This window comes from Manis javanica, chromosome 5, assembly GCF_040802235.1.
Source record: "Manis javanica isolate MJ-LG chromosome 5, MJ_LKY, whole genome shotgun sequence".
Classification (NCBI taxonomy): Eukaryota; Metazoa; Chordata; class Mammalia; order Pholidota; family Manidae; genus Manis; species Manis javanica.
Window position 1 is genome coordinate 167,496,537 of NC_133160.1, and position 26,197 is coordinate 167,522,733.

General features: G+C 50.7%; 2 protein-coding genes across 3 annotated transcripts in view; both read right to left on the reverse strand.

Moving 5' to 3' along the window:
- Positions 1-204: 204 nt before the first annotated feature.
- On the reverse strand, positions 205-2,741 carry DRD5 (dopamine receptor D5). Its single transcript, XM_017640904.3, has one exon. It carries the CDS (start codon positions 2,398-2,400, stop codon positions 964-966), a length of 1,437 nt encoding a protein of 478 aa, XP_017496393.3. The 5' UTR covers positions 2,401-2,741; the 3' UTR covers positions 205-963.
- Positions 2,742-15,242: 12,501 nt separating this feature from the next.
- OTOP1 (otopetrin 1) overlaps positions 15,243-26,197 on the reverse strand; it is a 50,663-nt gene continuing 39,708 nt past the window's right edge. Inside the window, exons 5-6 of one of the 2 annotated variants that reach the window (XM_073237854.1) lie at positions 23,178-23,948; positions 15,243-16,535 (exon numbers count right to left, since the gene is read on the reverse strand). In XM_073237854.1, coding sequence (XP_073093955.1) covers positions 16,462-16,535; positions 23,178-23,948 — 845 coding nt within the window. In that variant the 3' untranslated portion in view covers positions 15,243-16,461. Of the gene's footprint in view, positions 16,536-23,019; positions 23,949-26,197 lie in introns of both variants that reach the window. The other variant, XM_036990948.2, reaches the window with a different exon arrangement.

Below are 26,197 nucleotides of genomic sequence, written 5' to 3' on the forward strand. Positions count from 1 at the left end.
AAAGCCATGTAACTCTAAAACACCCTAGATTTGAGATTGAGAAAGATGGAGCTATTATCCTATATCATCTCCTCAGTGAACTGATAGCATCATCTAGGAATCCAGAGAAGAGGTTTATGTTACATTATTTTAAAAAGAAGATTCCTTATGAAAAAAAAATATTAGAATTCTGGGCTTGAGAAGTCCATATTTGGTGCCATTTCATTGAAGCCAGGTTTCAGCACAGGATCAAGATGTATCTAATGAAAAAGAACCTGAGAAATCAGAAGGTTCTCCAGGTCCCTTGTCCCTGTGTATACCTTTAAGTCCAAGCTGTCTGTAAAGAAAATAAATACGTGCTTCCAGACTCAGCCAAAATCTCCCCTGCTCTTAAGGATGCTCTTGTAGTTTCTCCAAAGGCTGTCCTGAAAACGGGTCGGGCAAAGCAAAGATAATCACCCCACAATATACATAATTTGTGTTTATTAGACACCAGAACAAATCAGGAAGATTTCCTCAGCTGTCCTAAGATACACACAGAGCAGAAACTGCATTAACACAGGGCCACAGGAAGCAAGACACGGGAGAGCCACACACTCCCATCAGCACTACACACACATGGAACCTGTTTAATATGATCCCGAACACGGTAACACTCAACGATCCACTTGTTTAAAGGGGGGAGGGGTATATTTTTAAATTCCAAGTGCACTTTTTTTTTGAGAACCCATCACCATCTTCTCTTGTCTAGCAAGAACATTAGTCCATCTCTACTAGGCTGGATATATTTGAGTTTATTCCAACTGCTTCTGCCAATTTCTTCAAACAATAAATCAGACTGGGGAGGTTTCTGAGCACATGGGCTACAACGCAGACGGAACACGTGATCGCCTGAGCAGCCCTGCAAGCATATCTGTGTGTCCCTGTGTGTTCCGTATGCTTGTTTATGTCTGTGCAGCTATCCAGACCCACCAGGGGCATTTCTTACGTGGTTTCACGGAATCCATTTGGGGTGAAAGGCGTTATTTTGCCTAATGAAATCTCACCCTCGCAGTCCAGCTCCCAGGCATACTCGGCAGCAGGGGCGCCATCTGGGGACGTCTGAGAGATCTGGGACATCTGGTCGAAAGGGCCCTCGTCCTCTTCCTTGTCCACATCCTCGTCCCCCGGGGTCACGGCGTTGGGGATCATGTGGATGTAGGCTGCTGCAATCTCCTTGTGGAAGACGGTGTCCTGGTTGTAGGAGATGAACTCATTGCTGATGATCACTGCCTCCACCGGGGTGCGGAAGCAGAGGCGGCTGCACCCCAGCAGCTGGGCGAACACCTTCCGGAAGTCGGCGTTGAAGGCGTAGATGACCGGGTTGAGGGAGGAGTTGGCCCAGCCGAACCAGACAAAGACGTTGAAGGTGGTCTCGCTGACGCAGGGGAAGCCCGCCCGAGGACCCTCGGGGCGTCCACTGCAGAAGGGGACCATGCAGTTAAGGATGAAGAAGGGCAGCCAGCAGCACACGAAGACCCCCATGATCAGCGACAGGGTCTTAAGGACCTTGGTCTCCTTCTTGATGGATGCCCGCAGGCTGGTGTCAGGCGCACAGGCCGCACGGCTCCGGCAGCTCTGCGCATGCTCCGCGGCCCTCTCCAGGGAGGAAATCCTGCGGATCTGCACCTGGGCAATGCGGTAGATGCGCGTGTAGGTCACAATCATGATGGCCACTGGGATGTAGAAGCTGATCAACGAGGAGGAGATGGCGTAGGTTCGGTTCAGGCTGGAGTCACAGTTCTCCGCCCTCAACTGTGGCTCCCCGGCTTCCTCCCAGGGCGTCCCATTGGCCAGGTTGGATGGCGCGTTCATCCCGCGCCAGGAGCCTGCTTTGTCCCTGTGCCAGTGGAGCTGGACTGGGATGAAGGAGATGAGTATGGACAAGGTCCAAGCCAGGCCAACCATGGCAAAGGCCATGCGCTGGGTCATCTTGCGCTGGTAGCGGAAGGGCTTGGAGATGGCCCAGTAGCGGTCCAAGCTGATGACACACAGGTTCAGGATGGAGGCGGTGGAACACATGATGTCGAAGGCCACCCAGACGTCGCAGAAGGCCCCAAAGGGCCAGTAACCGGCCACTTCGGCGACTGCCTTCCAGGGCATGACCAGCAGTGCCACCAAGAGATCAGACACAGCCAGAGACACGATGAAGACGTTGGTCATCTTGGCGCGCAGGTGGCGGCTGCGCACGATGGCCGCGCACACCAGCACGTTGCCCAGCAGGGTCCAGACGATGAGCAGGGTCAGGAGGCCGGCGGTGACCACCTGCGCCGGCCCCAGCGGCGCCGCTCCCGCCGAGCCCCCCACGGCGCCCCCCTGCGCCAGATACTGCTGCCCGAACCACGCCCGGTACGCGGTGCCATTGCGCCCCGGCCGCAGCATGTCGGGCTCAGCGGCAGGGGAGGGCTGCGCGCGGTCCCAACTTCAGCCCTACTCCCGCAGGGCGGCCCCATCAGGCACCGGGGGCTGGCGTGCCGGTACCCGAGGCTAAGGGCTCCCAGGGCCCCGCGGGGCGCTCACCGAACGTTGCGTCGGGACCCCGGAGCGCGCGGTGACCGCTCTCGCCTCCTGGAGCGCCTCCGGGTCTGTCGCCGCGTTGCCCCCATCCAGTGACCGCGCTGGGGGCAGGAAGCGGCCGGGGCAGCCAGGCTGTTCCCGGGAGCCGCCAGGGCGCAGGGCAGCGGCGGCCGTGGCTGTGTCCGGTTCGGCCCCGAGAAGCGAAGCGCGACCCAGCCCCGAAGGGGCGGTGGCCGGAGCTGCCGGCGCTGGGCGAGCGCTGCTGCGGCGCCGCGGTCCCTCTCCGCTCCTGGGGCCCGGGCCCCAGCCCCCGCGCTCCGCGCTCGCATCCTCCCGCTCCCCGCTCCCCGCGCACCCGGCGCACCTGTGCCCTGGCGCAAACACTCCCCGCGCTGCGCCCGCCGGAGTTCGGGGCGAGCCCGCGGGGAGAGGCGCGCCGGTGCCGGACCGTCTCCCGGCGCAGAGGAGAACGCGCTCCGGGGAGTCCCAGCGGCGCCTGGCTCGGCCCTGGCGCCCTGGCCCTGACCACGTTTGGTGAACGCGCGTTCAGGATGGGGAGAATCCCTGGCTTCCAGACTGGCAAAGAGCGTTTGTAGGGTCAAGACGGCGGTCTTGGATTTCTCACAGACCCAAGTCCCAGTCCGGACCCGTCCCTGGCTGTGGGGCCTTGGGCGCCCTACTGAAGTCGGCTGAGCCTCTGTTTCCTCATCCACAGAATGGGCTAATGAACCCGACTCCTCAGGGTGCTGTACGGGTTCAGTGAGGCCGTCCAGGGAAAGCGCTCAGGGAGCGCGACTCCTAGAAACACGCCCCCTAACATCCATCCTAAGAGGGCTTAGGGGACCTCCTGGGGGAGTCCCCCCCACTTCACCCCCTTGGAGAATAACTTGGGGTGATCCCGGAGGACAAGTGGGAGGAAGGAGCCTCCTCCCTGCAGGCACTTGCCCTCTTTCTCCTTTTGGACCTTAGAAGGATGGATTCAGTGCTTAACAGAAGAGGAAACTGAGGCTTGAAACGGGAGGTGGCCCAAAGCCGTTGTTTTTTTTTTTTTTTAAGAATGGTGGAGAAACACAAGAGAGAGCAGCGTTCCAGATCTTACTGCTCATCCTCTAACCCCCCAAGTCCCACTGTTACAAGGCTTGGTTACAAGGTACTGTTACAACACTGTACCTTCACAGTGTTGGTACCTTTCCCTCCTTTTAGATCTTACTTGGACACCACCTGTCCGGGACGCGTACCGGATTCTTCTGGACTGAGCTGGCGTCCTGCGATCCAGTAGACCCCTGTGTCAGCTTATCTGCCATAGTTATGACATTGGAGAGAAGGGGGAGGGAGGGGGTAAGAAGACCAGGGAAAGGAAGGGGGAAGAGGTGGAGAAGGCAAGGAAAAGAATCAGAGACAGAGACAAGGGGAGGGAAGGATGTCATCGAACCTCTCATCCATTCGTACAAAAGCCAAAAAATCACCCTTTGCTGACACGAGCCTGAGTTGAGCCTCAGTTCTCACCTGTAACTGAAAAAGCCCCACCTTGCACAAGGAACAAACAAGGCTTGGTGGTGGTGTGAGCACAAGGGGACAGAGGCCTGTTTGGGCAGGCAGCATGGTGAGGGGCTGACAGACAGAAGGACACGTGAGCTGGAGGGTGAAACAAGAGTCCAGCCACATTCTGGGTGGAGGGCATCCCAACAGAGGGAACAGTGTGTGCAAAGGCTCAGTGGCATGAAGCTTCGTGTACGAAAGGACAGATTCTCAGAACATTAAGACTTTCCCCTCTGTTATTCAAAAGACCATGTTTCCCATCACTTTGGGAAACCGTGCGTTTTCTATCAATAACACCTTATACATGCAAAGCAACAATATGCAGCCAGGTTGCCACAGCCCGTGTCTCTCCGGTCTCCCCTGAGAGGGCTCCTGGAGCGGTGTGTCTGCTGGGGAGGATGGTTTGGGGTAAGCCCGGGCTGCCCTCTCCCTCCAGGCTCTTTCGCACATTTTTCAAAAGAGCCGGGCAGAGTTAACAACAACCGGAAAACCGAGAAATCTCTTCAGTCCGCCTCCGAGCCCAGCACTGTCAGCGTGGAGTCCAGCTAGGCAGCTAATAAACTCCTCTCATTTTACCCCAGCCAGGGCCCTGCCTTCAGAGGATGGCAGCCAGGAAGGGGTCCTGTCACGCATTTGGCTCCTGCAAGATTGTACTAGGAGATTTGCTTGGATCATTTTAGCCAAAAAGGGGGTTTTCCTAATCTGTCTTAAGCAAATAGTCTTCTAGTTGAACTCATCGGTCCTCCTTTTCCTGAAGATATATTTTAAATTGGATTTGCTTTACTGAGGCAAGTGGAAAAATCCGAAAGACAGTACTCAGGATGTTCGTGAAGCCACAGCAGGTATCAAAAGACGCAACTCTGTTTTATACCAAGAAAGGCTTGGTTCCTTGGCTACAGGATACACCTGGGCTCCCCGGGTGCCAGGCCTGCCTCTGTGCTCAGCCTGGCTCAGCAGAGCCCAGGCTGAAAGGCAGAGATGACCCTGCGTTATCATCCTCAATATCCATCCCTGTGGTTGGAAAAGCCACGCAAGCCCAGGCCCATTGACAGTGACCTGGAGGCCTCCCCTTCACACCCAAGGTCAGTCTCCTCCCCTTTCCCAGCCCAGAAGCACAGGAAGCCGGCAGCAGCCATTTCTGGCAGGATAAAGTAGCTACCCCAGAAGACTGGCACCTCCGTGTAGGTAGGGGAAAGAAGATGGACTTGCAGGTCAGACAGCCCTGGGCTCAAAGCTCTCTGCTCTGATTCGCCAGCTCTGGAAACTTGAGCAAGTGACTTCACCTATTTGAGCTTGTTTCCTCATCTTTAAGATGGTAACACTGATACTTAATCTGTAGAGATATTGTGAAAAGATGACATGCTGTACTCAGGAAATGGTAGGTCTCTGTATTAGTCAAGTTTTGTTACTATAATGCTGTGTAACAAACAGCAGTAGGATCTCAGTGGTTTAAAACACCAAACATTCATTTCTCACCAATGATCTGTGTTCAGCTGGAGGAGCTTTACCCTAAATGGTGGGTAAGGTTCAGTTTGCCCCTTGCCCCCCTGACTCCTAGGTCAGCGCTTCCCCTGAAGCTCACTCTTCTTGGGGTGCAGGGCAGGATCTGACAGGGCTGCCCCAACTACACATACGCATGGAGTCTCTGGTCAGATGGGGCCTGTGTTCACTGAGCTCATAGGCACCTGATCACAGCAGGTCACCAGGGCAAGCAAGAAATATGTCCTGCCCTCAGGAAGCCACAGCAAGGCGGGGAGGCCAGGAAGAACTGGAGCAAATAATATCATCCATGCCGTTTGCAGTGCACAGAAGCCATTGTTGTGTCATTGTGCCAAAATTGCTCCAACAGCCACCCCTTTCTATCTGTCCCCTGTGCTGCCCCCAACTAAGGGCCTTATTGCTTTGTACCTGCATGGTGGCCAGAGCCTCCCAATAGGTCCCTGTGTCGTGATGTCTTCTCTTCCCTCCACCTGAGGCTCTGCCACAGGATGATTCCCCTAACAATGTGAAGCCCGTATCAGCTTAAACATGTCCTGCGATTCCTCACAACCCGTGTTATTGGTTATTAACCCAACTAACAGAATCTGATGTATTCATTCTGAACTTCTTAGCATGGCTCTTTGCCATCTGGTCACCACCTGGTTCCCTACCTGGTCAGCCTTGTCCGTTGCCTCCGGGGCCTTGCCCAGCAGGCTCCATCTTCTCCCAGCCCACGTTCCCCTTTCTCCAGCACATCTGTTTCGTGAGGTCGGACGCCCTCGCTTGTTCTCCCCTCTGGCTGGAGGGTCCTTCCCACTCTTTTCTGAATGGGGCCCAACGCCCATTCATCTTTCAAACCCAGGGCCAATGAACCTCAGGACTCCAGGGAGGTAAATGCTCTGTGACTAGCCCCATGGCACCTACCCCTCGTCAGCTCGCCTGCCAGCTCACTGCGGGGTGATGGCTGCTCACTTCTTGTCTACGTACCTTTCTTACCTCAGCTGTAAATCACCTGAGGATGTTGTGTCATCCACTTCGGGTCAGCCTGGGCAGAAGGAAACCAGTCCATGCCAAGGAGGGATGAGGAAGGAGGGCGCGCCCATGACCCCTGTGCATTCTGGGCTGCCCAGACCCCTGGCATTTCTGGGAAGTGGGAATGTGAGCAGCCGTGAGGCAGCTGTCCCTGCCAGAGCACCTAAACCTGACTGGCATGACTCCCTGGCCTTCTCTCCTCTTCAGTGATGGCCTCATGCAGGGACGGCAGAGCTGCAAGAGGGAATCGGCCTGGAAGCCTGAGTTACTGGATGGAGAGGCCCCCACTGGCCGGCATCCGGCCTTTGCATGAGGGAGAAGTATGCTTCTTTCTCTTTGTCACTGGGATTTGGGGGTTATTTTTCCCTGCAGTTTAGACTAGCATTATCTAGTGCAACTAATTCACGGATGAGTAAGTGTTGCTCCATTTCTCATAGCTTCTGACTAAATGTTGCTCAATATGCACAGGGTACCCGGATCTTGGTGGGGCTCCCACCTGCCAGATCTGAGGCAAGCATCAGAACTAACAATGACACTAATGGACTACACTCGAATCAACAAACCGAGAATCCAATGAATCTATAGTGATAAAAGGAAAAAAGGAAGGCAGGGGAGATGGAGGGAGGGGGAGAGGGAGGTGAGGGAGGAGCCTTCCCTCTGGTCAGATGCCAGTCAGTAAGTATCAAAGGAGTAACAGTCAGGGAAAAAATCACATTTTGCAGCCATAATAGTAATGGATTTAGACAAGAGTCACCACAAGTAAAGGTCTGGAGAGGAGCAGGGCATCGGCTTGGTCTCAAAGCACCTCATGTTACTTACTGATTATAAGGAGAAAAAATGGTAACTTACAGTTGAGAAGCAGGTCTCCCCTCGGTGATGAACAAAGTTACCACCACCAGGAATGGTGGTGCCAAACAGATGCCAGGAGCCTGTTGGCTTGATGTGCCAAGGGCACAGCATCCTTCTGAGGCATCCCTGTCTCCTGAGGAGCCATCTGGCAAACCCAGATGGAGGGACTTTCTATACCTTGCCCGACCTTTTCAAAGGTGTTGATGTCACAACAAATGAAGAAAGAGGAACTGTGCCAGATTAAAGCACACTGAAGAGGCAAGCCAGCTGGGCCAGGGGGTCAGACAGTTATTGACAATGAGGCGATTGTACGGTGTCAATCTTAAATTTCCTGAATTCGGTCAGTAGACTCTCCTGGTCCTTAGCGAAGCCATGCTGAGGTAGCAAATGGTAAGTCTGGGTGAAGGGTGGATGAAGGGTCCTCATCACACAACTCTTCTGTAAGTTTGAAATCATTTCGAAATAAAAGAAATTTTAAATAAACATATTGATCAGGAATGCTTTCGGCTGTGAGTTACAGAAAGCCTGACTACTCGTGGTTTATGCAACCAATTCTCTAACATGACAGGAAATTCAGAGGGAGCCGGCAGGGGCTGGTGCTGATGTAACTGAGGACCCAGACTCCCTTTGTCTTGTCCTCCACTGTCTCACCTTTCTCAGTGTTGTGGCTCCCTGCGCTTGAAGGCTCATGGTCACAGGGTGGCTATTACAGGTTCAGGCATCATGACCAAGTCCGAACTCCAAGAGCAAAACAGAAGGAAGCTGTGTCAGGGGGCACTTTTCTTGAGTCTGTCACCTATCACCAGTGAAGAAAATCCTAGAAGGAACATATGTCCCATTAGCCAGAAATGAAGCACACAGCCACCCATAGCTACAAGGCACACTGCAAACTGTTTCAAGTATCAAGCAAAAGGCACACAACACCCAGGTGTGACTTAAATATACCAAGTTCATCTTCTGAGACTGGGCACTTCACTTCCCCAACCACAACCACGGTTTTTGTGGAAAGCAAAGGAATCACTACCAGGAAGGCAAGTAACAGTGTGCGCCTGAATTAGTATTTGCTAAGCACCTGCTCAGGTCAACGCTGTACTGAACATTAGTATTCCAGAGATGAGGACTCAGTCCCCATCCCTGGGAGCTCATGGTCCATGTCCCCTGGCAGTCCCAGCAACTCCCCATCACAGCTCTCCATCCCGAACACAGAAGCCCCTTTAGAGCTCAATTAGCAAGGGGCTTCAGGAAAAGGTGACCTTACCCCACTGGTCTGACTTTTTCTAGAAACAAACAAATTTAAAAGTCACTTTTTAACCTGCACAGCCAGATGTTCAGTAAACATGTTTTGTCCTGAGCTTTCTGTTGTATTGAAACTATCTCCCAGTTCCTATTTTTGTCTCAAAAGATCTTTAAGCATCCACCCATTTATTTGTTCATTCAACTATGATCATGGAGCTCCTCCACCACTGGCATTTGGCATACAGTTGGAGAACAAAATAGACCTCGTCCCTCCCTCTTGAGGCTCACAGCTAAGTGATTTTTTTAAAAAGACCGCTACTCAAACAATCCAACACATCATTGTATGACTAAATGGTCATATATTTAGTGACAATAGCTGCAGTGGAGCAAAGCAAGGTAGTGTCACAAGAGCTCAGGGACACCAGGTCTGGTGGAGGGGTAAGGACTTCCCTGAGAGACTGTTGTTTGGAGATTTGAAAGATAAGAAGAATCAACTAAGTGAAAGGAAGCTAAGCAGCAAGTGCAAAGGCCCTGAGGCAAGAGGGAACATAACACCTTCAAAAACCTAGTGTCATGGAGCAGAGGGGAAAACCAGAAGGAAAGTGATATGAGATCAGGCTGGGGAGGTGGGCAAGAAAGACTGTGCAGGACCCAGGGTAAGGTTTTGTTCTTTACCTAACGAGCAAATGAGTGGCCACTGGTGGATGTTGCCCAGGCGAGGGATAGGCACGTACTTGCCTTTCTCAAATACCACTCTAGCCACAGTGAGAAAGACAGACTGGTAGGGGAGATGAGTAAGGAAGCAGCTTCAGACGACCCAGGAGCAGATGCTGGTGACTTGGAGCAGGTGCTGAGGGTGGAAGTGGGGAGAAGAGGATGAAGCCAAGATATTTGGAAGTAGATGTGACGCATGTGGCTGTTGATTGGAGACAAGTCCTAAGGGCAGTGTAAAGACAGCCCTGTGTGTCTCCCTTGGATCATAGAATTGGCACAATTCATAGGGAAGAAGAACTGGTCAGAAGAGTGGGCAACCTTGAGTTTGGGGTTGGAAACTTGCAGTTTTAAGGACCTTTGAGACATCCGAGTAAGCTGCTGGGACTGACCAGCAGCAAGCAGAGAGGTCAGTATGAACGTGCAAACTTGGGAGTCTGCAGCATAGACGGTAAGTAAGCCGCTGGCTGTGAATAGACCACTAAGGAGAGCGGAGTGAGAGGCCCAGTACGGCTCCGGAAAACTGCAACACCAAATGGCCAAGAAGAGGGTCATAGAGGGGCTTACCAGTGTTTTCAAGGACCTGGCCTCCTTCTCTCTCCCTCCTCAGCATATTAGCCTCTCATTCTTGGGCTGGTTGCTTCATGGTCGCAAACTGGCTGCCACAGCTCCAGGCTTAACATGTCCCCACAACCACATTCCATCAAGGAGAAGAGCAGACCTCCTCCTCATCTCTTCTTTATTAGGGACCAAAACCCTCCCAGGGCTATCTAGCAGAGTCCCCTTACCTTTCATTGTCAAGACCGGCAATCAGCAAATGTTTTCTATAAAGGGCCAGATAGTAAATAATTTAGGTGTTGTGGGCCATGTGTGGTCTCTGCAGCATAATCATTTTGTGTATGTGGCTTTTTTTTTTTTTTTACAACCTTTCAAAATGTAAATACCATTCTTAGCTCATGGTCTAGAACTATTTGCATGCCTACCTGTATACCGATCTCCAACAAAGGGAGAGCTCACTTACTGTAACTTGGCTTTGACCAATCACCCAAAATTGGTATTCCAGAAACATCTGCCAGAGCTAGGCAGCACTTGCCACTGTCAGGAGCAATCCAACTCCACCTGCCCTGCAGGGAAGACTGGCTGTTGGTTCTTGCATTCCCAGGAACCTCTACAAAGCTGGGGCCTGCTGCTCCCCTCACAGGCCAGTACAGAGGGATGCATATCCTAATTCAAGATTCTTCTGGACGGTTCATTAACAACCAGGCTTAAAGCGCCCCCTTGTGCCTTTAAGGTGAACAGGGGACTGGAGGTGTGTACCAGAAGCTGCAGGGAATCCCTGCCAGGGTTTTAAAAACTATTCCAGGAGACCTGCCAGTGACGAGTACCCGTCAGGCACTTCCCCCATGGGCTGTAGTCTGGTGCTGTGAGGGAAGCACATGCGTTCATGCAACTCACAGGGTGAGGACCCGGGAAAGAAAGAGACAAAACCTCTGCCCTCACAATGCAGAAAGCATGTCCTGGACAGATAAGCATAAATAAATAAGCAGATAATGGCAAAGGGTGCCACCGTGAAGCCTAAGAGGGGGTCTGTCTAGACAGATGACCAGGGCAGCTGCACTCCAGGGACCTCATGTGTGGCCTGATGGGTGAGAAAGGCTGATCCATCTCAGGTGCCCCCAGGCACTCTCCTGAGAGCGAGATTAGCACATGCAAAGGTCCTGAGGAGCAGAGAGTTGGGAATCTGAAGGGAGACCGATGCGTGCTGCTGTCAGGGGAGGACCAGGTGGAGGAAGGCACTGGGGTGAGGGGAGGCAGTAGCAGAGGCCGGATCATGAGGGTCCCCAGGGGCCCTGGATTGTACTTTCCTCTAAGAACAATCGGAAGCTGTGGAAGGGACTTTAGAAGACTTGATTTGACACTTTTAGAATTAACATTCCTATCATTGTTGTGAAGCTTCGTGTGTTAACCAATGTGCCTGAAACACCATTCCAGAATTACCATTCCTTTGGGGGCATGAAAACATCACACTTCTCCTCCTCCAGTCACCTCCCCATGGCCCCTGGGTCTGCCCTGAGGGCGAGCTAATGTCTAGGTCACTCCCCATCAGACACACAGAAGCGCTCTCCCTGCCAGCTGCCCCTACCCCCCGCCATGACCCATGCCAGCCTGTCCTCCTCCTGGGGACTCTGCTCACATGGGACGCTCTGCAACCATGCCCCTCCACAGCCTCTTGAGAGAGGCAAGGACGCCCTGCGGGGAGTGGGAGGTGGAGGGGCCATTCTTGATGAGACCCTGACCAGCTCCCAGCTTCCCTGTGGGGACTCAGGGCCCTCCCAGCCTCCCCTGGGTGGTGACAGCCGTGGCCGACACACACTGCAGGAGCCGGAGGCTGTGCAGGGAGGACACTGGGGGCATCCTGTGCCCACCCCCTCATCCGTTCCCCTGAAGGCTGCTGTCTGCCCACCTGTCTGCCTCACTTTGACTTTGACCTGAAAGCACAGGTGAGGAGCAGAGAAAAGGCACCCGTATCCCCTTCTGGCCGTGCTCTCCCACAGCAAAGTCACTTTCCAGGCCAAAGAACCAACTGTTCTCCAGTAGCTTTTGCTCTTCACACTTCAAGCCGAGTGAGCAATTTACAACTGGGTGAAAAGGGAAATAATTTGCCTGCTGAGGGATGGTTCTGTATATATATTTTCCAAGCAATTGTTTGAAGGATATTTTTACCAAAGTGACTTTCTTTGTAAGGTGATATGTCTAAGAGAGAGGAAAGTGTATTTCTAAGGCATAACAGTGCAAACACTTCAACTTACTAGCTATGTGGGCATGGTCACAGGCTCCTCCCGTACAACAGAGTACTAATCTTACCTGCTCACCTGACCAGGTCAACGCGCAGCTGAGCCTTCAGAGGTAGAGATGGATGCTGGAGGCGCTTCGTTAACCACAGGGCTGTGCAGTCAGGTGAGGAGCAGTAGTAATTCCTCCCACTGGATCTCATGCTCGGTGTTTGCCATGAAGACACAAAGGAGTCTGATTTGACCCCCAGGCACAGGTGACTAGGTGAATGCTGGGTGGGATTTTGTTCAAAAGTTCATAAAACATCTTGTAGGAGGGGCACCTTTTCTGATGCCCACCCAGGTGCCTCAGGGGTAGTTGGGAGCCTGGGTGTCCAGCCCCAATGTTCTTGCCCTTCCCCTGGGTCTCACCTAGAGCCATGGCACCCAGAAACCATGAGTCCAGATCCTGGCTTGACAGGGGTCAGGGATGAATGAACTCATGCTACCAAATGCTGAGGCTCCTTCTATACAAGGTTGCAACAGGTGAGTGATAAATTTTCTTGATAATTTGAGTGCCTAGAACATCACTCGCATCCCAAGGATGCGCTCCGTGGAAAGGCAAAGATGCTGGTTTCCTGATGAGCACAGAATCATCTCCAGGGAGCCAGGGGTGGTCTTTACAACTAACGGCATTGAGCTACCCCAACTCAGGGATCTACTGGCCACGGAGACACTCTTCTCCCAACAATGGTGGCTGAATATTGGAAATTCACCTTCACCGATGACCCTAAGTTTATGCTCCTTGTGCTGACTTTTTCTTCTCTTCAAGTATTTTTATTATAAATAACTCATGCATTAAAAAAGCACAGAAGAAAATATAGCTAATCCCTCTGTACTGGTCACTTGCCAAAGAAATCAAACATTTCAGACACAGCGTGCACCCAGATGCTTGTCTGCACTGTAGTCCTCCCCACCTGCTTGCCCAAAAGTGACCACTACACTGAACCTCAGGCACAGTGTTTCTTCACATGTGTTTATAATTTTACTACATATGTATGTATCCACCAAGTATCCTTGATTATGTTACCTGTCCTTAAATAGTGTATTAATGATATCCCACCAATTATACCTTTATGCTAATTACTTCTTAATTCAATGTTGTCTTGGGAGATTACTCATGTTGATACATGTCATTCTGCCCCATCCATTTTTCAGTCCTGTGTAATATTCCATTGCAGGAATAGTCCATAATTTATCTAGTTATACTCCTAATGGGTGGATATTTAGGCTGTTTTCAATTTTCCCCAATTACGCGCACTGCTGCAGTGGACATTTCTGAGCACATGTCCCTACACATCCATGTAAGGGTGTGCCTAGGATACACGCCAAGGAGTGGAATTGCTAGGTCTGAAGAATGTGCACCTTCAGCCCTAGGTGATATTACCAGTCATTCCTTGATCTGACTGTTCAGTCTATTCTCCTACCGGCAGGATGTGTGGTCTCCTTTCCCTCTTCTTGTCAACCCTGCCAATCTAATGAATGGGGAATGGTATTTCATTGTTGTTTTAATTTCTGTTTCTCCTATTCTAGATCTGTGACCATTATACTTGTTTATTGCAGACACCAGTTCCTCTTCTGCTAATTACCTTGGTATTAAGGTAATAAATTTTCCTTGCTGCCTAAGCTGGTTGAGTCAAGATGCTTGACTACTTGTGAATCGAAGCTGTCTGGCTGGAATATCCATCTCTGGAGCTGCAGGCTGTTCCTGTTTAGGGCAAGAGATGATACACCTCTAAGGTCATTCCTCAGAAGCCCTGAGCCCAGAGAGACTGCACTGACTTTTCCCAGCCCTGATGCTGCCTTGTGTCCCTGCCCCAAAACCACCACGGCGGGATCAGTTGTTCCCAGCATCACTGTGATTCTCTTTATCTCCTTAACAGAGTCCAAGACCCACAAGCTGAGGCCCTAAGGCTACTGATGGGCTTAGAACAGGGGAAAAATTAATGCTAACACAAATAAGATCCCTTGGAGAAACTGGCATTCCCATGCAGTCGTCTCATGTGGGGTAGTTTATCCCTGTGCAGAAAGAGGCAGCCACAAAGATGCTTTCCATGGTGTCATTTGGAACAGAAAAAATAAAAATAAAGCATAAACAAACTACCTAAATGTCTCTAAACACCAAATCAGGGTTTGATGGAAGAAGAAATGGTACAGCCCTCCATGGAATGTACCTCGAAGCCATCCCAAGCCATTTGCAGAAGAGTACACAATGTCAGGAAAGGTTCAGGAGTCTGAACTTGGCATCCATGGACTCCTGATGAGATGCTTCTGGCAGGGACTCGGCATCTCCTGGGCCCCACACCCGCCTCACGGAAGCTGGACTTCTGGCAGGGAGGGCAGGGACCCTCGCAAGCTCCCTTGATGGTTCTTACGCATACAGGCACGTGAGAGTCAGTGGCAGGGGGACCCTAAAGCAGGACGAAGCAGGCTGGTATAGTAAGAGAACAAGAGCAAGTTACACGCAAATTCAGTGTATATAAAAACCAATCCCATTCTTGTGTGTGTGTGTGTGTGTGTGTGTGTGTGTGTGTGTGTGTGTATGTGTGTGTGTGTGTTCTAACAGGTACCTATGTACCAAAAATTAACAGCGATTCCCTCTAGATCACAATTTCTCAACCTGGGCACTAACATTTGGGGCTGGATAATTGTGGCGGAAGCTGTCCTGCGCTTCGAGGGACGTCAAGGAGCAACTGCCCACCAGGTGCCGGTAACACCCCTTAGCGTAACAACCAAAACTGTCAGACAGTGTCTCCTGGGAGACAAGATGGCCCCAGGTCAAAAATCACTGCCTGAGATGGAAGGTGTGATAGATGATATTTTACTTTGTTTTTCACCTATCTGCCCATTTTTTTTGTTTTTTCTTCCCTAAAATGAATATAAAATATGTTAGTTGTGTAAAAAAATTGGTGTTTCTCATTGCTTATGCTGTCAAAAAAAATACACTCAGATGAAAAGATGTTCACATTAGTATTTACAGTAAGTAAACTAATTTTATTATGATTTTAAAATAATTTTGGAAAAGCACATACAAAGTCCTCCCAAATGTCAATATTCCTAAGAGCTTTAAAACACGTACAACCTTTGGAAGGGGCATCCTGATTTTAAGTATGTATCTTAAAGAAACAGTGCTAAATATAGGAAATGCTTCACAAATATAGTTGATTTTTTCAGAGTCATTTATGAAAACAAAAAGCTTAAATACTCTAAAACCAGCAATAGGAAACCAAGTTAATTATGGTGCATTCACTTGATAGACTATAAAACAGTATTAAAATATTTACAAAGAGTTTATAACAGTATAGGGGAAAGGTTTATACCATACTGTTAAAGAGAATGGATACAAAGTTGAATACGTGGCATCATCACTGGCAAGAATAAAAAGAACCCTGTGCATACACATGACTAAAATAATACACCAAAAGATGGTAAAAGTGGTTGTCAATTGAACAATGGCATCCTGGGTGATTTTTTTTCTCTGTACTCTTTTGAAATGTCCAAATTCTCTACAATCAACATGTATGTGTGTATAGTCAGAGAGAGAACAGTAAACTTTATTTTTAAAAAACACTTCAAAATCATTAGAAACAAACATGTCAAAATTTCAGGTAAGAAATATGTCTTCCTACTGCTCTCTATGTAGATTTGCATCCAGATGCTAAAAATAACTTTGTTCCAAAAATTAAACATATTCAGAGAGTGCAACATACAATAAATGCGACTGTATCTACGTTTCCCAGCTCTGGGAAGAATAAATTTTAAGGGTAATTACACTACATGTGGTCAGAAAAAAGTAGTACATAGAAACACGGTAACAGAAACTGATTCTTATGAAAAACAACCTGAACAGGGTTTTGTTTTCCAACCTGGGATCACATTCTTCTAAAACAGAAGGAGATAAAATGATCAGGGTTTGCTCAGAATTAACAAACCAAGCACAGATTTCAGCAGCCTCACCGAGTTTGATCTAACTTGTTTACATTCATCCAGGGAGATGGACACTTCCCGCTCACAGTGACAACCACAGTGACCACGGACAAAGGCGGCCTTTCTCGCATTTATAAGGCAGTATTTGCCCAAGCCAACCATTCCCAGGTGGCTGCAGTGAACCCTCTTGTTAGCTCGCTGCTCGGTCTTTCATGCGGACCCGGACTATATCTTACAATAGACCTCAAAGAGCGACGCAGCTGCGTGCATCCGGTAGAAAATAGAAAAGGGCATGGCCAGGTTGACCACAATTATCCAGGGCTCAAAGCCAAAGACAATCTCCTCCAATCCGTTGTCGTACTCGGGGCGGCAGCCGAAGGCGGGAGGGATCCAGAGCTGCAAGAAAAGAGGGGACGTCCCAGCAGCCGCCCAGGAGGCTGACGCAAACCTGGGGCGCTGTCCGGACTCGGGCCTGCCCACGGCCACCACGGTGACAAGCAGCCCTAGCCCCTGAGCCTTCGATCCTTCCCTCTTCCTCAGCGCCCCTCCAGAATGAACGCTGCCCAACCCCGTCTGATCCCCCCACCCCTCTAGCGCTGTTCTTGGTGGGTCCTCCGCATCCCTGACCTGACCGGCTCAGCGCCTCCCAGGGCTCACCCCATCCCAGGGGGCGCCTCAGATCCCCGCCCAGTGTCGTTGTGGGACGGATATTTACAAAGGAGACACCTGACCTAGTCACCCTCTCTGTTTGTCACTCGCCATTGGCTCCCACTGCCTTCAGCAGAAAGTCCAAATTCCCTAAGAGACAGAGCATCACCCTCACCTCCATGGCGCCCCCAATGCCCTTCACTCCAGCCTCCCCGGGCTGTGCACAGTCTCCAAGAGTGCCTTTCTCTCCCGAGTCTTCAGGGATTTGCTTCTGCCTCTCCCTGTTTCAGGGACTCCCTGTCTTCCTTCTAGTGCTAAATTCTACTTTTTTCCAAGTCCTGAGACACCACTTCTTCCAGGAAGCCCTCCTTGATCTAACTAGTCCAGGCAGGGACTCCCTGTGTTCCCACAGCCCCCTGCATTTACCTACAGTGGAAGTCACCTGCTTACCACTCCTGCGTTTAGCTACCAACGCTCATGCTTGGAAATCCTGGCCACGTGCACCTGGGCTGGTGCATTCCGTGGTCTCCTTTCTGGCTCGTCCTCGGCATAGAGAATAGCACACAACCCCTGACTAGGGAGGAACCCATGCTTTGGAGCCAGACCTGGGTTCCTGCCCCTGACAGACTGTAACCTCGCCTCTCCAAGCTTTGGTTTCCTCATCTGTAAGGTGGGAACCAACACCTGTCTCAGAGGGCTCTGATGAGACGAAATGGCAACTAAGTTTCTAAAACCCAAAGCAACAACCTATTATTCTTGTTGCTCATGGAACCTGCACACTGGTCCCCTTCTCAGTCTCCTGGCTCCAGTCCCTCCTCCACCTCCCCTTAAGTTTTGGGGTCCGTAAGCCTGCTTCTCTTTCACACTGCACACTTCTGCAGGCAGATCTTGGATGACCCCAGTGATCCCACCTCTTGGGGCATCACAGCCTTGAGAAGCCCCCTCCCCTTGGGTGTGGCCTGAACCTACAGACTTTCTTGTAACAAACAGAGTATGACAGAAGTCATGGGATGTCACTTCTGAGATTAGGCTACAAAGACTCCAGAGTCCACTCCTACGAGATTGGAAGTCAGCTGCCACACCGTGAGCTACTCTACAGAGAGGCCACGTGACCAGGGAGTGAAGGGGTTTCAGGCCAGCAGCCAGCAAGGAGCTCAAGCCCTCAGCGCAACCTGCCAGGAACTGAATCCTGCCAACAGCCACGTGAGTGGGTTTGGAAACAGATCCCCTCCCCCACTCCTATCCAACAATCACGTCTTGAAAAGACTGCAGCCCTTGGGGGTGGCTGGTGGGGGACCCTGAGAGCAGAGGCACCCAGCTAAGCCATGCACGGGTTCCTGACCTACAGAAACTGGGAAAAAGTGCTCGTGTGGGGGAATTTCTTACCCGGCAAAGGTAACTGATACCCATGGCTTTCATTACCACGTCCCTCCAGAACTGCCCCTCGCCCACGTCTCTATCGTGTTTTCCGGGCTCTGTGATTCTCGGGCTCTGCCAGCCTCTCCAGCTGGTTCTTCCCAGGCTCCTCTGTTGGCTCCTCCTCCTCTGCTCCACCCCTTAATGTTGTCTGGTCCCAGGGCTCATTCCTGGGTCTTCTTTGCTTCTCCACACACAAGACCCCCGGATGATCTCACCCAGCCCCTGGTTGTAAACACCATGCAAATCAGCCTGTGAGTTCCCCATCGGAATCACCAGCCTGGCCCACCCTGGAGAAGTCAAGGCCCCTACATCCCAATGGCTACTGGGTGCCTAAATGGCCTCAAGCTCAACATACCTTCTCCGTCCTCCATCCCATCCACAACGTCTTTCTCCCAGGTGCTCAGTCCAAACTCCAGCTGTCAGCCTCATTTTCCCTCTGACTCTCGTAAGCACCCACCTGCCACCCAGGCCATCAGCGACCCTGGATGACCACACTCTTACTCCTACCTTCAATTTGCCACTCTGAATATTGTATCCCTTCCCTGATTCAACCTCCACAATCTTCACAGCATGCTTAAAATAAAATCTACGTAGGATTACAAAGCCCTCTGTTAGCTGATCCCTTACCTCCCCACTAGGCTGCTCCCTGCACTGCCCGCCTCCCAGCGGGCCCCAGCCACATAGGTCATCTTCCTCATCCTCAAACAAGACAAGCTCATTCCCACATGCGGTTGGCACTGCCTATTGTCTGGGTGGGTCGTGGCCGGCTCCTCCCTGCTGCTCGGCTCTCAGCTCTGAGGCCACCACCTGAGAAAGCCTTCCTTGTCAAGCCGGGCCTTCTGATGCCAAGGGGCACCAAATACTACCGTGCACACCCTCCTCATTTATTCTCTGCAGAGCACACATCACTGTGAGGTGTTTTTCCTGTTGGATTATTTATGGCCAGCCCTGCCACCATTGTGCAGGCCCCACAGAGGAAGGCCCAGACCTTTCAGGCAGCTAAGAGGCTGGGCTCAGCCAGGACTCTCGGCTGCAGCCAAGGGGGAAGCAGAGAGGGTGGGAAAATGAGAAGAGGGAAAGGAGAGATTATTGAACCTCTTTCCTGCTGTTCAGTAGGCTGGAATTCTTCCTATTTCTCCCACTGGGCACTGGGTCTGTGTCCCCTTCCCTTGAATCTGGGGGACTGTCACTGCTTGACCCATAAAATATGGCAGACCTGATGCCACACAATATCCACACCCGGCCTTGAGAGATTGGCACTTCCCATTTCTCGGAAGGTTGGCTGGGGGGTCCCTGAGCCGCCACATGCAAAGCCCATCCACCCTGACAATGCCCCACATGTGGGTGCTGCAGCCAAGCACCCTGGCCAAGCCCAGCCTTTCAGCCACCCCTACCCAGGGCACCAGACCTTGGAACCTCCAGCCCAGCCCAGCCCCCAGCGTCAGTACCATAAGGAACAGCCAGGCCTTCTGGAATTTCTAACCCACAAGGTCATAAGACAGCAAAAGAACTGTTTTTGTCATGCATTTGGGGTCATTTGTTATGCAGCAGTGGAAAACTGACAGGCCTGCCTGTCTGCTGTGCCCACTTGCAGGTGTCAGAGGCACCTTCGAAGTGACAGTGTCAGTGCAGAGCTCATGGTCTTCCTTCCACACGGAGCCCCTCCCAAGCCTGCCCTCTCCCAGTCCCCAGTCTCCATGAATAGCACCACTATCTACCCCGAGAAGCACGAGTCAGAACATCTCCCCCCTCACGTGCTACAACGTGGATGAAGCTGAAGGGCGTTACGCTCAGTGAGATAAGCCTGTCACAAGGGGACAACTACTGTATGATCCCCCGGATGTGAGGTCCACAGAGCCCTCAGACTTGCAGACAGTAAGATGGCATTGCCAGGAGCCAGGGTGGTGGGCATGGGAGTTGTTTAATGACCACGGAATATCAATTTTGCAAGACAAAAAGAGTTGTAGAGATGGGTGTACAACAACAGGAATGTACTTAAGCCTACCCAACTGTACACAAACATGGTTGAAATGCTAAAATTTATATTGTGTGCTTTTTACTACAATAAAAATTAAAAAGAAAAAAAACATGAATCAGATCCTGTCACTCCCAGCATAAAACCTTCAAAGGTTTCCTGCAGCATTTAGGGTTGAGCCCCAGCTGCGGCCGTCGCTTGTGAAGCCCTGGTGGGCTGCCCAGGCGCCCTCGCCCCTTGCTCCCCATGTTCTTCCAGGCACCTGCCCCTCCATCTCCTCAAGCCAGCCTTGCTTTGCATCTGTGCCTTCCCGTGCCTGTCCCTGTGCCCAGACTCCCCCCAGGCACCACCTGCCACTCTTTCCCCCAGAGGATGCCTTCCCTGACTCCATTTTTCCCTGCACCCTGAACGACCCTGTCACCACAGCCACCCCCTTTCCTGTGCAGTCCAGAGCTGCTCATCTCCCCACGTGGACGCGCACACAGGCACCTCCAGCTGCAACCTCAGTGCCAGCTCCTGGACCTGGAGAAGAGCAACACCTGTCCTTGGTCCTTTGTCACCCTGCGGGGTTAACTACCAGGTTTCAAAATGGCTCAGGGCATCCTAAGGCTTCACCCTGCAGTGATTTCCCCTTGTGGCTCCCTCACCAATGAACAGAGGCAGTGCCTGAGGGCCTCAGCGGGCACAGAGATGAAGGGGAGAAAACGTGTCCTGGGACGAGCCCCAGGCCTGGACTTTGGGTCCCAACAGACCATCAGCTGCCCCTTGATTCTGGTATCGCGAGCGGCGCTCTCCTCGTTCGCGCTGGTCTAAAAATGCCAGCCCAGTGTTTCACCTGGTGGTCAGGCAAAGAATCAGCACGGGGTTGGCTTTTCTGAACTTGCTGAGGAGAGATGTATTCCTCCCGTGGGGTGTATACAAAAGCAGTACGCTTTTGGGGGATTCTAGAAGCCACTCTGACTCTATATGCCTCTGAGCCCACACACCCCTCCTGCAACAGAGGCCTTGCATCAAGTGCAGAGTAACCAGCCAGTGGTTACTAAGCCTGATCTGTTGTCTTCCTGTTCAACACTTTTGTTCACTGCAGCACACAGAGTGCCTGGCACACGGCAGGTGCCCCATAAATGACTGACGAAAGAAGAGGGCCTGCCCAGAGTCAAACTCTTCTGGGGCCCCTTCTCCCCTCAGAGCTCCTCACAACTGTCTGCAGACCTGGAAGGGGACCCAGGTCCAGGCAACCCAGAGCAAGAATCAGGTTTGATTGGCAGACATATGGCATTTTGGCTTCAGATGGACCCTCCCAATGCTGTGGCTTTAGGGTAAGACCGAAAGCTGCAGCACCTGGGCACGCAGCACCTGAAATTAGGGGGAGGGAGCTGAAACACCAATGAGCCGGTGGAGAAACAGAGAGGCCCTGATGGGAGGCAGGTGGCCAAGAGCCACTACAGGGCGAGGGCGGGCAGGCTCCATGCCCTGGGGCGTCCCCACCGGTCCACCAGCCGCTGCAGTGGCTGAGGCCTGTGTGGGGCCACAGGCGGTTTCCCTCTCCTTTTCACCAAGCCTTCCCATCCTTCTGTGTGTCTCTAAAACAAGTCCCAACAGCACACAGAGCTTTTGATTTCCTTTTCTCCTTCTCCTTCTCCATCACCACCGCTGCCCTGTTCAAGTTCCCATAATTTGCTATCTGGGCAGCTGCAGGGGCTTCTGTTCCATCTCCTTGCCTCTGATCTTGCCCCTCCCAACCTTCCTGCATGCTGCTGCTAAGGGGATCACTCCGGGACTCAAATCTGAGCAGGTCCTCTATTGCCCTCAGCACAAAGATGAGACTCAGCCAGGCTTATAAGACCCACTCAAACCAGATCCATATAACCGGCCCCTCCATCTGTTTCCCACTCCCCTGCTCTGCTTTACGTGTATGGAACCCATGCTAACTACTTGGTGCTCCCAAAATAGGCCATGGTGTTTTTTGCCTTTTTGCCTTCTAATGTGGTGTGCCTTGTCCCAAATGCTTTCCATCACCTTGACCACTTGGTAAACTCCCAACTGTTCCTTGAGGCTGCAGCAGACAATACTGAGTGACTGACCTTGCTGCCTTCCATCAAAAGTGAGGCTGGAAAGCAAAGAGTCCACTTCAGAAGCCTCCCTTGTAGCTAGGAGAGGCCATGTGAGAGACATTGCCTGGCACCAGTCTTTCCCTCCTTCTTCTGTCTTGAACCCAGATGTGATACCTGGTGCTGCTGCAGCCACCTTATGACCATGTGGCAACAAGACCAATCAAGCATGGTTGAGCGGAAAGATGAACAGTGCCTGGATCCTTGGTAATAGGGTTTAGTTGCCAGATCAACTCCAAGCAGCCAACCACCAGAATTCTGGTCTTTAAGACTGAAGATACTGCTGGTCAAACTTCCTGTTATTTGCAGCCAAAAGCATTCCTAATTGAGACTGGGTCTCACCTCAAGCATCCCCTGCTCACTGAAGTCCCTCCCTGAATCCATGCTCCTACTACACTTTGCACATACCCCTATCCTTTCCTACCACTTGCCATAGTCACTGTATTCTATTTTTCCCTTGTCTCCCTCCCCCACTATACTGCAATCTTTTGGAGGAAAAAGATTGAGTCTTCTCACCTTTCACCTTTAGTTCCTGCCCCAGCCCCTGGCACACAGCAGATATACTCAGTAAGTGGATTTGTGGAATATGCCTACATTCCAGCCTCACTTTTTAAACCTTACACCCGAATTATTTTGATTATAAGCTACTTCATTCCTTATTTGAAAAAGGCAAGGGAAATAGCCCAAGTAATCTTTTAAAATAAATAAATAACTTTATGCAGATTACCGAAATGTTGCAGAGGAACAAAAAGGCTGCAATATTCCTCAGGACTCGTCTCTTGGCATTGCCTTGCAAGAAATGGGGGCAGCAGACCAGGCCCCGGGCTCCTTTCCTGATCCTCTCCTTGCCCTCTTTGCCACAGCCTTCCCTCAGAGGCATATTACCATTGGCTGCAGGAGGCATCTCACTGCCCTGGAGGGCCACATCCCTGGCCACAGCTCCGCTCTTGAGGCAGGAAGAAGTGAGGGATGTGGCATTACCATTGCAGACTGTGACCACACGCAGGGCTCTGATGTCCTCAGAGAGCCTCTCCGGCTCTCGGTGAGTAGACTCAATGATGAAGAGATTCTGGATGTATTTCTCAACAATCACCAGGATGGAGTAGGGCAGGTTGTACCAGGTGTAGGGGGGGCAGGCTTCGGCACAGAGGATGGCCAGGATGGAGCCCCAGGAGATGAGCCAGGAGCCAGAGGCAGTGCCCACCAAGAGGTCCGCATCCAGCTTGCGGGCGGGATTTTTGGACTCATCCAATGATTTCTCATCTATCCTGTAAATCCGGATTCCAACCAGCCCTGCAGCCCCCATGAACGTCAGCAAGGTGATGGCATACAGGTAGAACATGGTGAGTGCCAACTCACTCTTGGGTTTGGAGCGCCCGATCTGAATCAGATATACCACCACGACCCCAATGGTGGCAGCCAGCACAGCCAGGCCCAGGACTGAGCCCACCACGACCCCATGAAACTTGAACTGCATCTTCCGATGCTGATGGCTGTCAACTCTGCGTCCAACATTTTTCCACAGGACGTAGAGCATCGTGGAAGCCAGGATCTGATACTCTATGTTGAAAGGGTAGAGGTAGTAGATCCCGTGTGAGATGGCAGAGCAGAGAGTCGGGGGGGTGCAATTACACGGAGGTGTGTGGTCATCTAACACTAGGGGCAAGAGGCAGACCACACAGGAGGGCGGTTAGTGCGTATGGGGAAAGTAGAAAAGCAGAAGAAATATTTTCACTCTGAAGTCACGCTTGGGTTTTCCCATTGAATTAAAAACTTTATTTCATGGCTTATCATCATGCTTTATATCATGGCAAAGTTGTCAGCCATGAATATTCCCAAGAGTGCTAATTACATGAATCATATTTTATCCAGACATGAGAATATTATACAGCCATGGGAAATGGTATTGTAGAAATTTCCTTACCAACATATAAAGATATGCACAAGATATATGAATAAAAGCAGCTTGCCAATGAGGACAGACGATGACTCCATTTTTATAAATTATAGATATATAGATGAAAAGAAGATCTATAGACAGAAGAAGTCTAAAAGGACATAAACTAAAATGTTAACATTACTTCTGGGTGGAAAAATGACTGGTGAGTTTTCTTTTATGTAAAAGAAATATCTATTGTCTTTTTAACAGCTTTATTGAAATATAATTGACTACTGAAATATAATTGACTTACAAAATATAACATTTTGTAAGTTGAGATATACAGTGGGTTATTTTCTACTACATTGTGCTGCATTTTCTAAACTTTCTAAGAGAACATGACTTACATGTGTGATTTTAAAATTATTTTTTTTAAATAACTTTGTGCAGGATTGGATTAAAGATGGCAGAATGAGAGGTGAGACAGAGGCTTCCTCCTAAAACTGCATATAATATGAAAATATAATTAATACAACTAATCCTGAGAGAGCAACAGGAAAGAGGACTGTACCAGACTGCACAGATCTGGGGAAAAGAATAAACCTCACAGAACAGGGTAACATACCAAAGCCATGGTCCAGTGGGACCCAAGCCTTCCCCCACCCCAGCTCACTGGCGGGAGGAAGAGAAACAGAGCAGAGAGGGAGTGGAGGCCTGGGACTGCTGAACACCTAGCTCTGGAGATTTGCTCTGGGAGCACAAACCTATATTTCAGGGTGCTCTCAAATTAGGGGGGTTAGAAAGCTAAGACAGGCAGAATACCTGAAGAGACTGAGATTCCAGCCACTTGTGGAAAGCAGGGATCCATATCTGGCTGCTTTGGGACCAAAGAAAGGTGGGCAGTCTGAGAGACTTCCTAACAGCGAGAGGGCTGCTAAAGGGTCAAGGATTGCACAGCTCAGGAGAAAGGACAGGTAGACAAAATTGTCCAGGTGCACTCTGCCCAGCAGGTTGTGAACTTTCACAGTCTTCAGGTGCTCCAGCCCCCTGGCTGGCTACACAGCTCCAAGGCCCCCACAATGATATGCAGCCTGCTGCACCTTCCTCCCGGCCAGCCCCACCTGGCTCGCAAACCAGCAAACCCTACCCTGCATTAGGCCAGCCAGAGGGAAGCCCTGCCTACAGCAGCTACAAACAAAAAGCATAGAGGATTATACCTGTGTGCTCAGACTACTGGTTCTGGCAGTGGAGACAGACATAGCAGTTGAAAAGCAGGAAAAAGCTCTTTCCTCCCACCAGGCACCAACACTGCTCCCCTGTGACCCCCGACATTGCTTCAGGGGCTGAGCACCTCCAGAGAGTAGAGCTTCTGGGCACTAGAGGGCACCACATACAAATATGAAATGTTAAAGGAACCTGGTCCAAAGCAAAATTATAAATACACCAGAGGAAGAGTCAAATGAAATCAACCTCATGAATCTTCCTGAAAGAGATTTCAAAATAAAAATCTTTAACAAGCCAATGGAGGTACAGAAAAATATTCAAGAACTCAGGAATGAATTCCAGTTGGAGATCCATTCATTACAAAACACAGTGTCAGCAATGAAACATAAAATGGAAGGTTTTAAAAGCAGCTTAGATACAGTGGAGGAGACAATGAAATAGAAATTAGAGAAGAGAAATACAAAGAAGCTGAAGCACAGAGAGAAAAAAGGATCTCTAAGAATGAAAGAATATTGAGAGAACTGTGTGACCAATCCAAACAGAACAATATTCACATTACAGGGATATCAGAAGAAGAAGTAATGCTGAGGAGGTAATGCTGAAAACTTCACCAATCTGGGGAAGGAGAGAGTCTCTCAGGCCATGGAGGTGCACAGATCTCCCAAAACAAGGGACCAAAGGAAGACAACACCAAGACATGTAATAATTAAAATGGCAAAGATTAAGGATAAGGACAGACTACTAAAAACAGCCAGAGAGAGAAATAAGATCACATACAAAGGAAAATCCTTCAAGCTATCAT

Excerpts from the sequence above, each read along its gene's own strand:
- DRD5 (XM_017640904.3), bottom strand. The coding sequence starts at position 2,400 with ATGCTGCGGCCGGGGCGCAATGGCACCGCGTACCGGGCGTGGTTCGGG.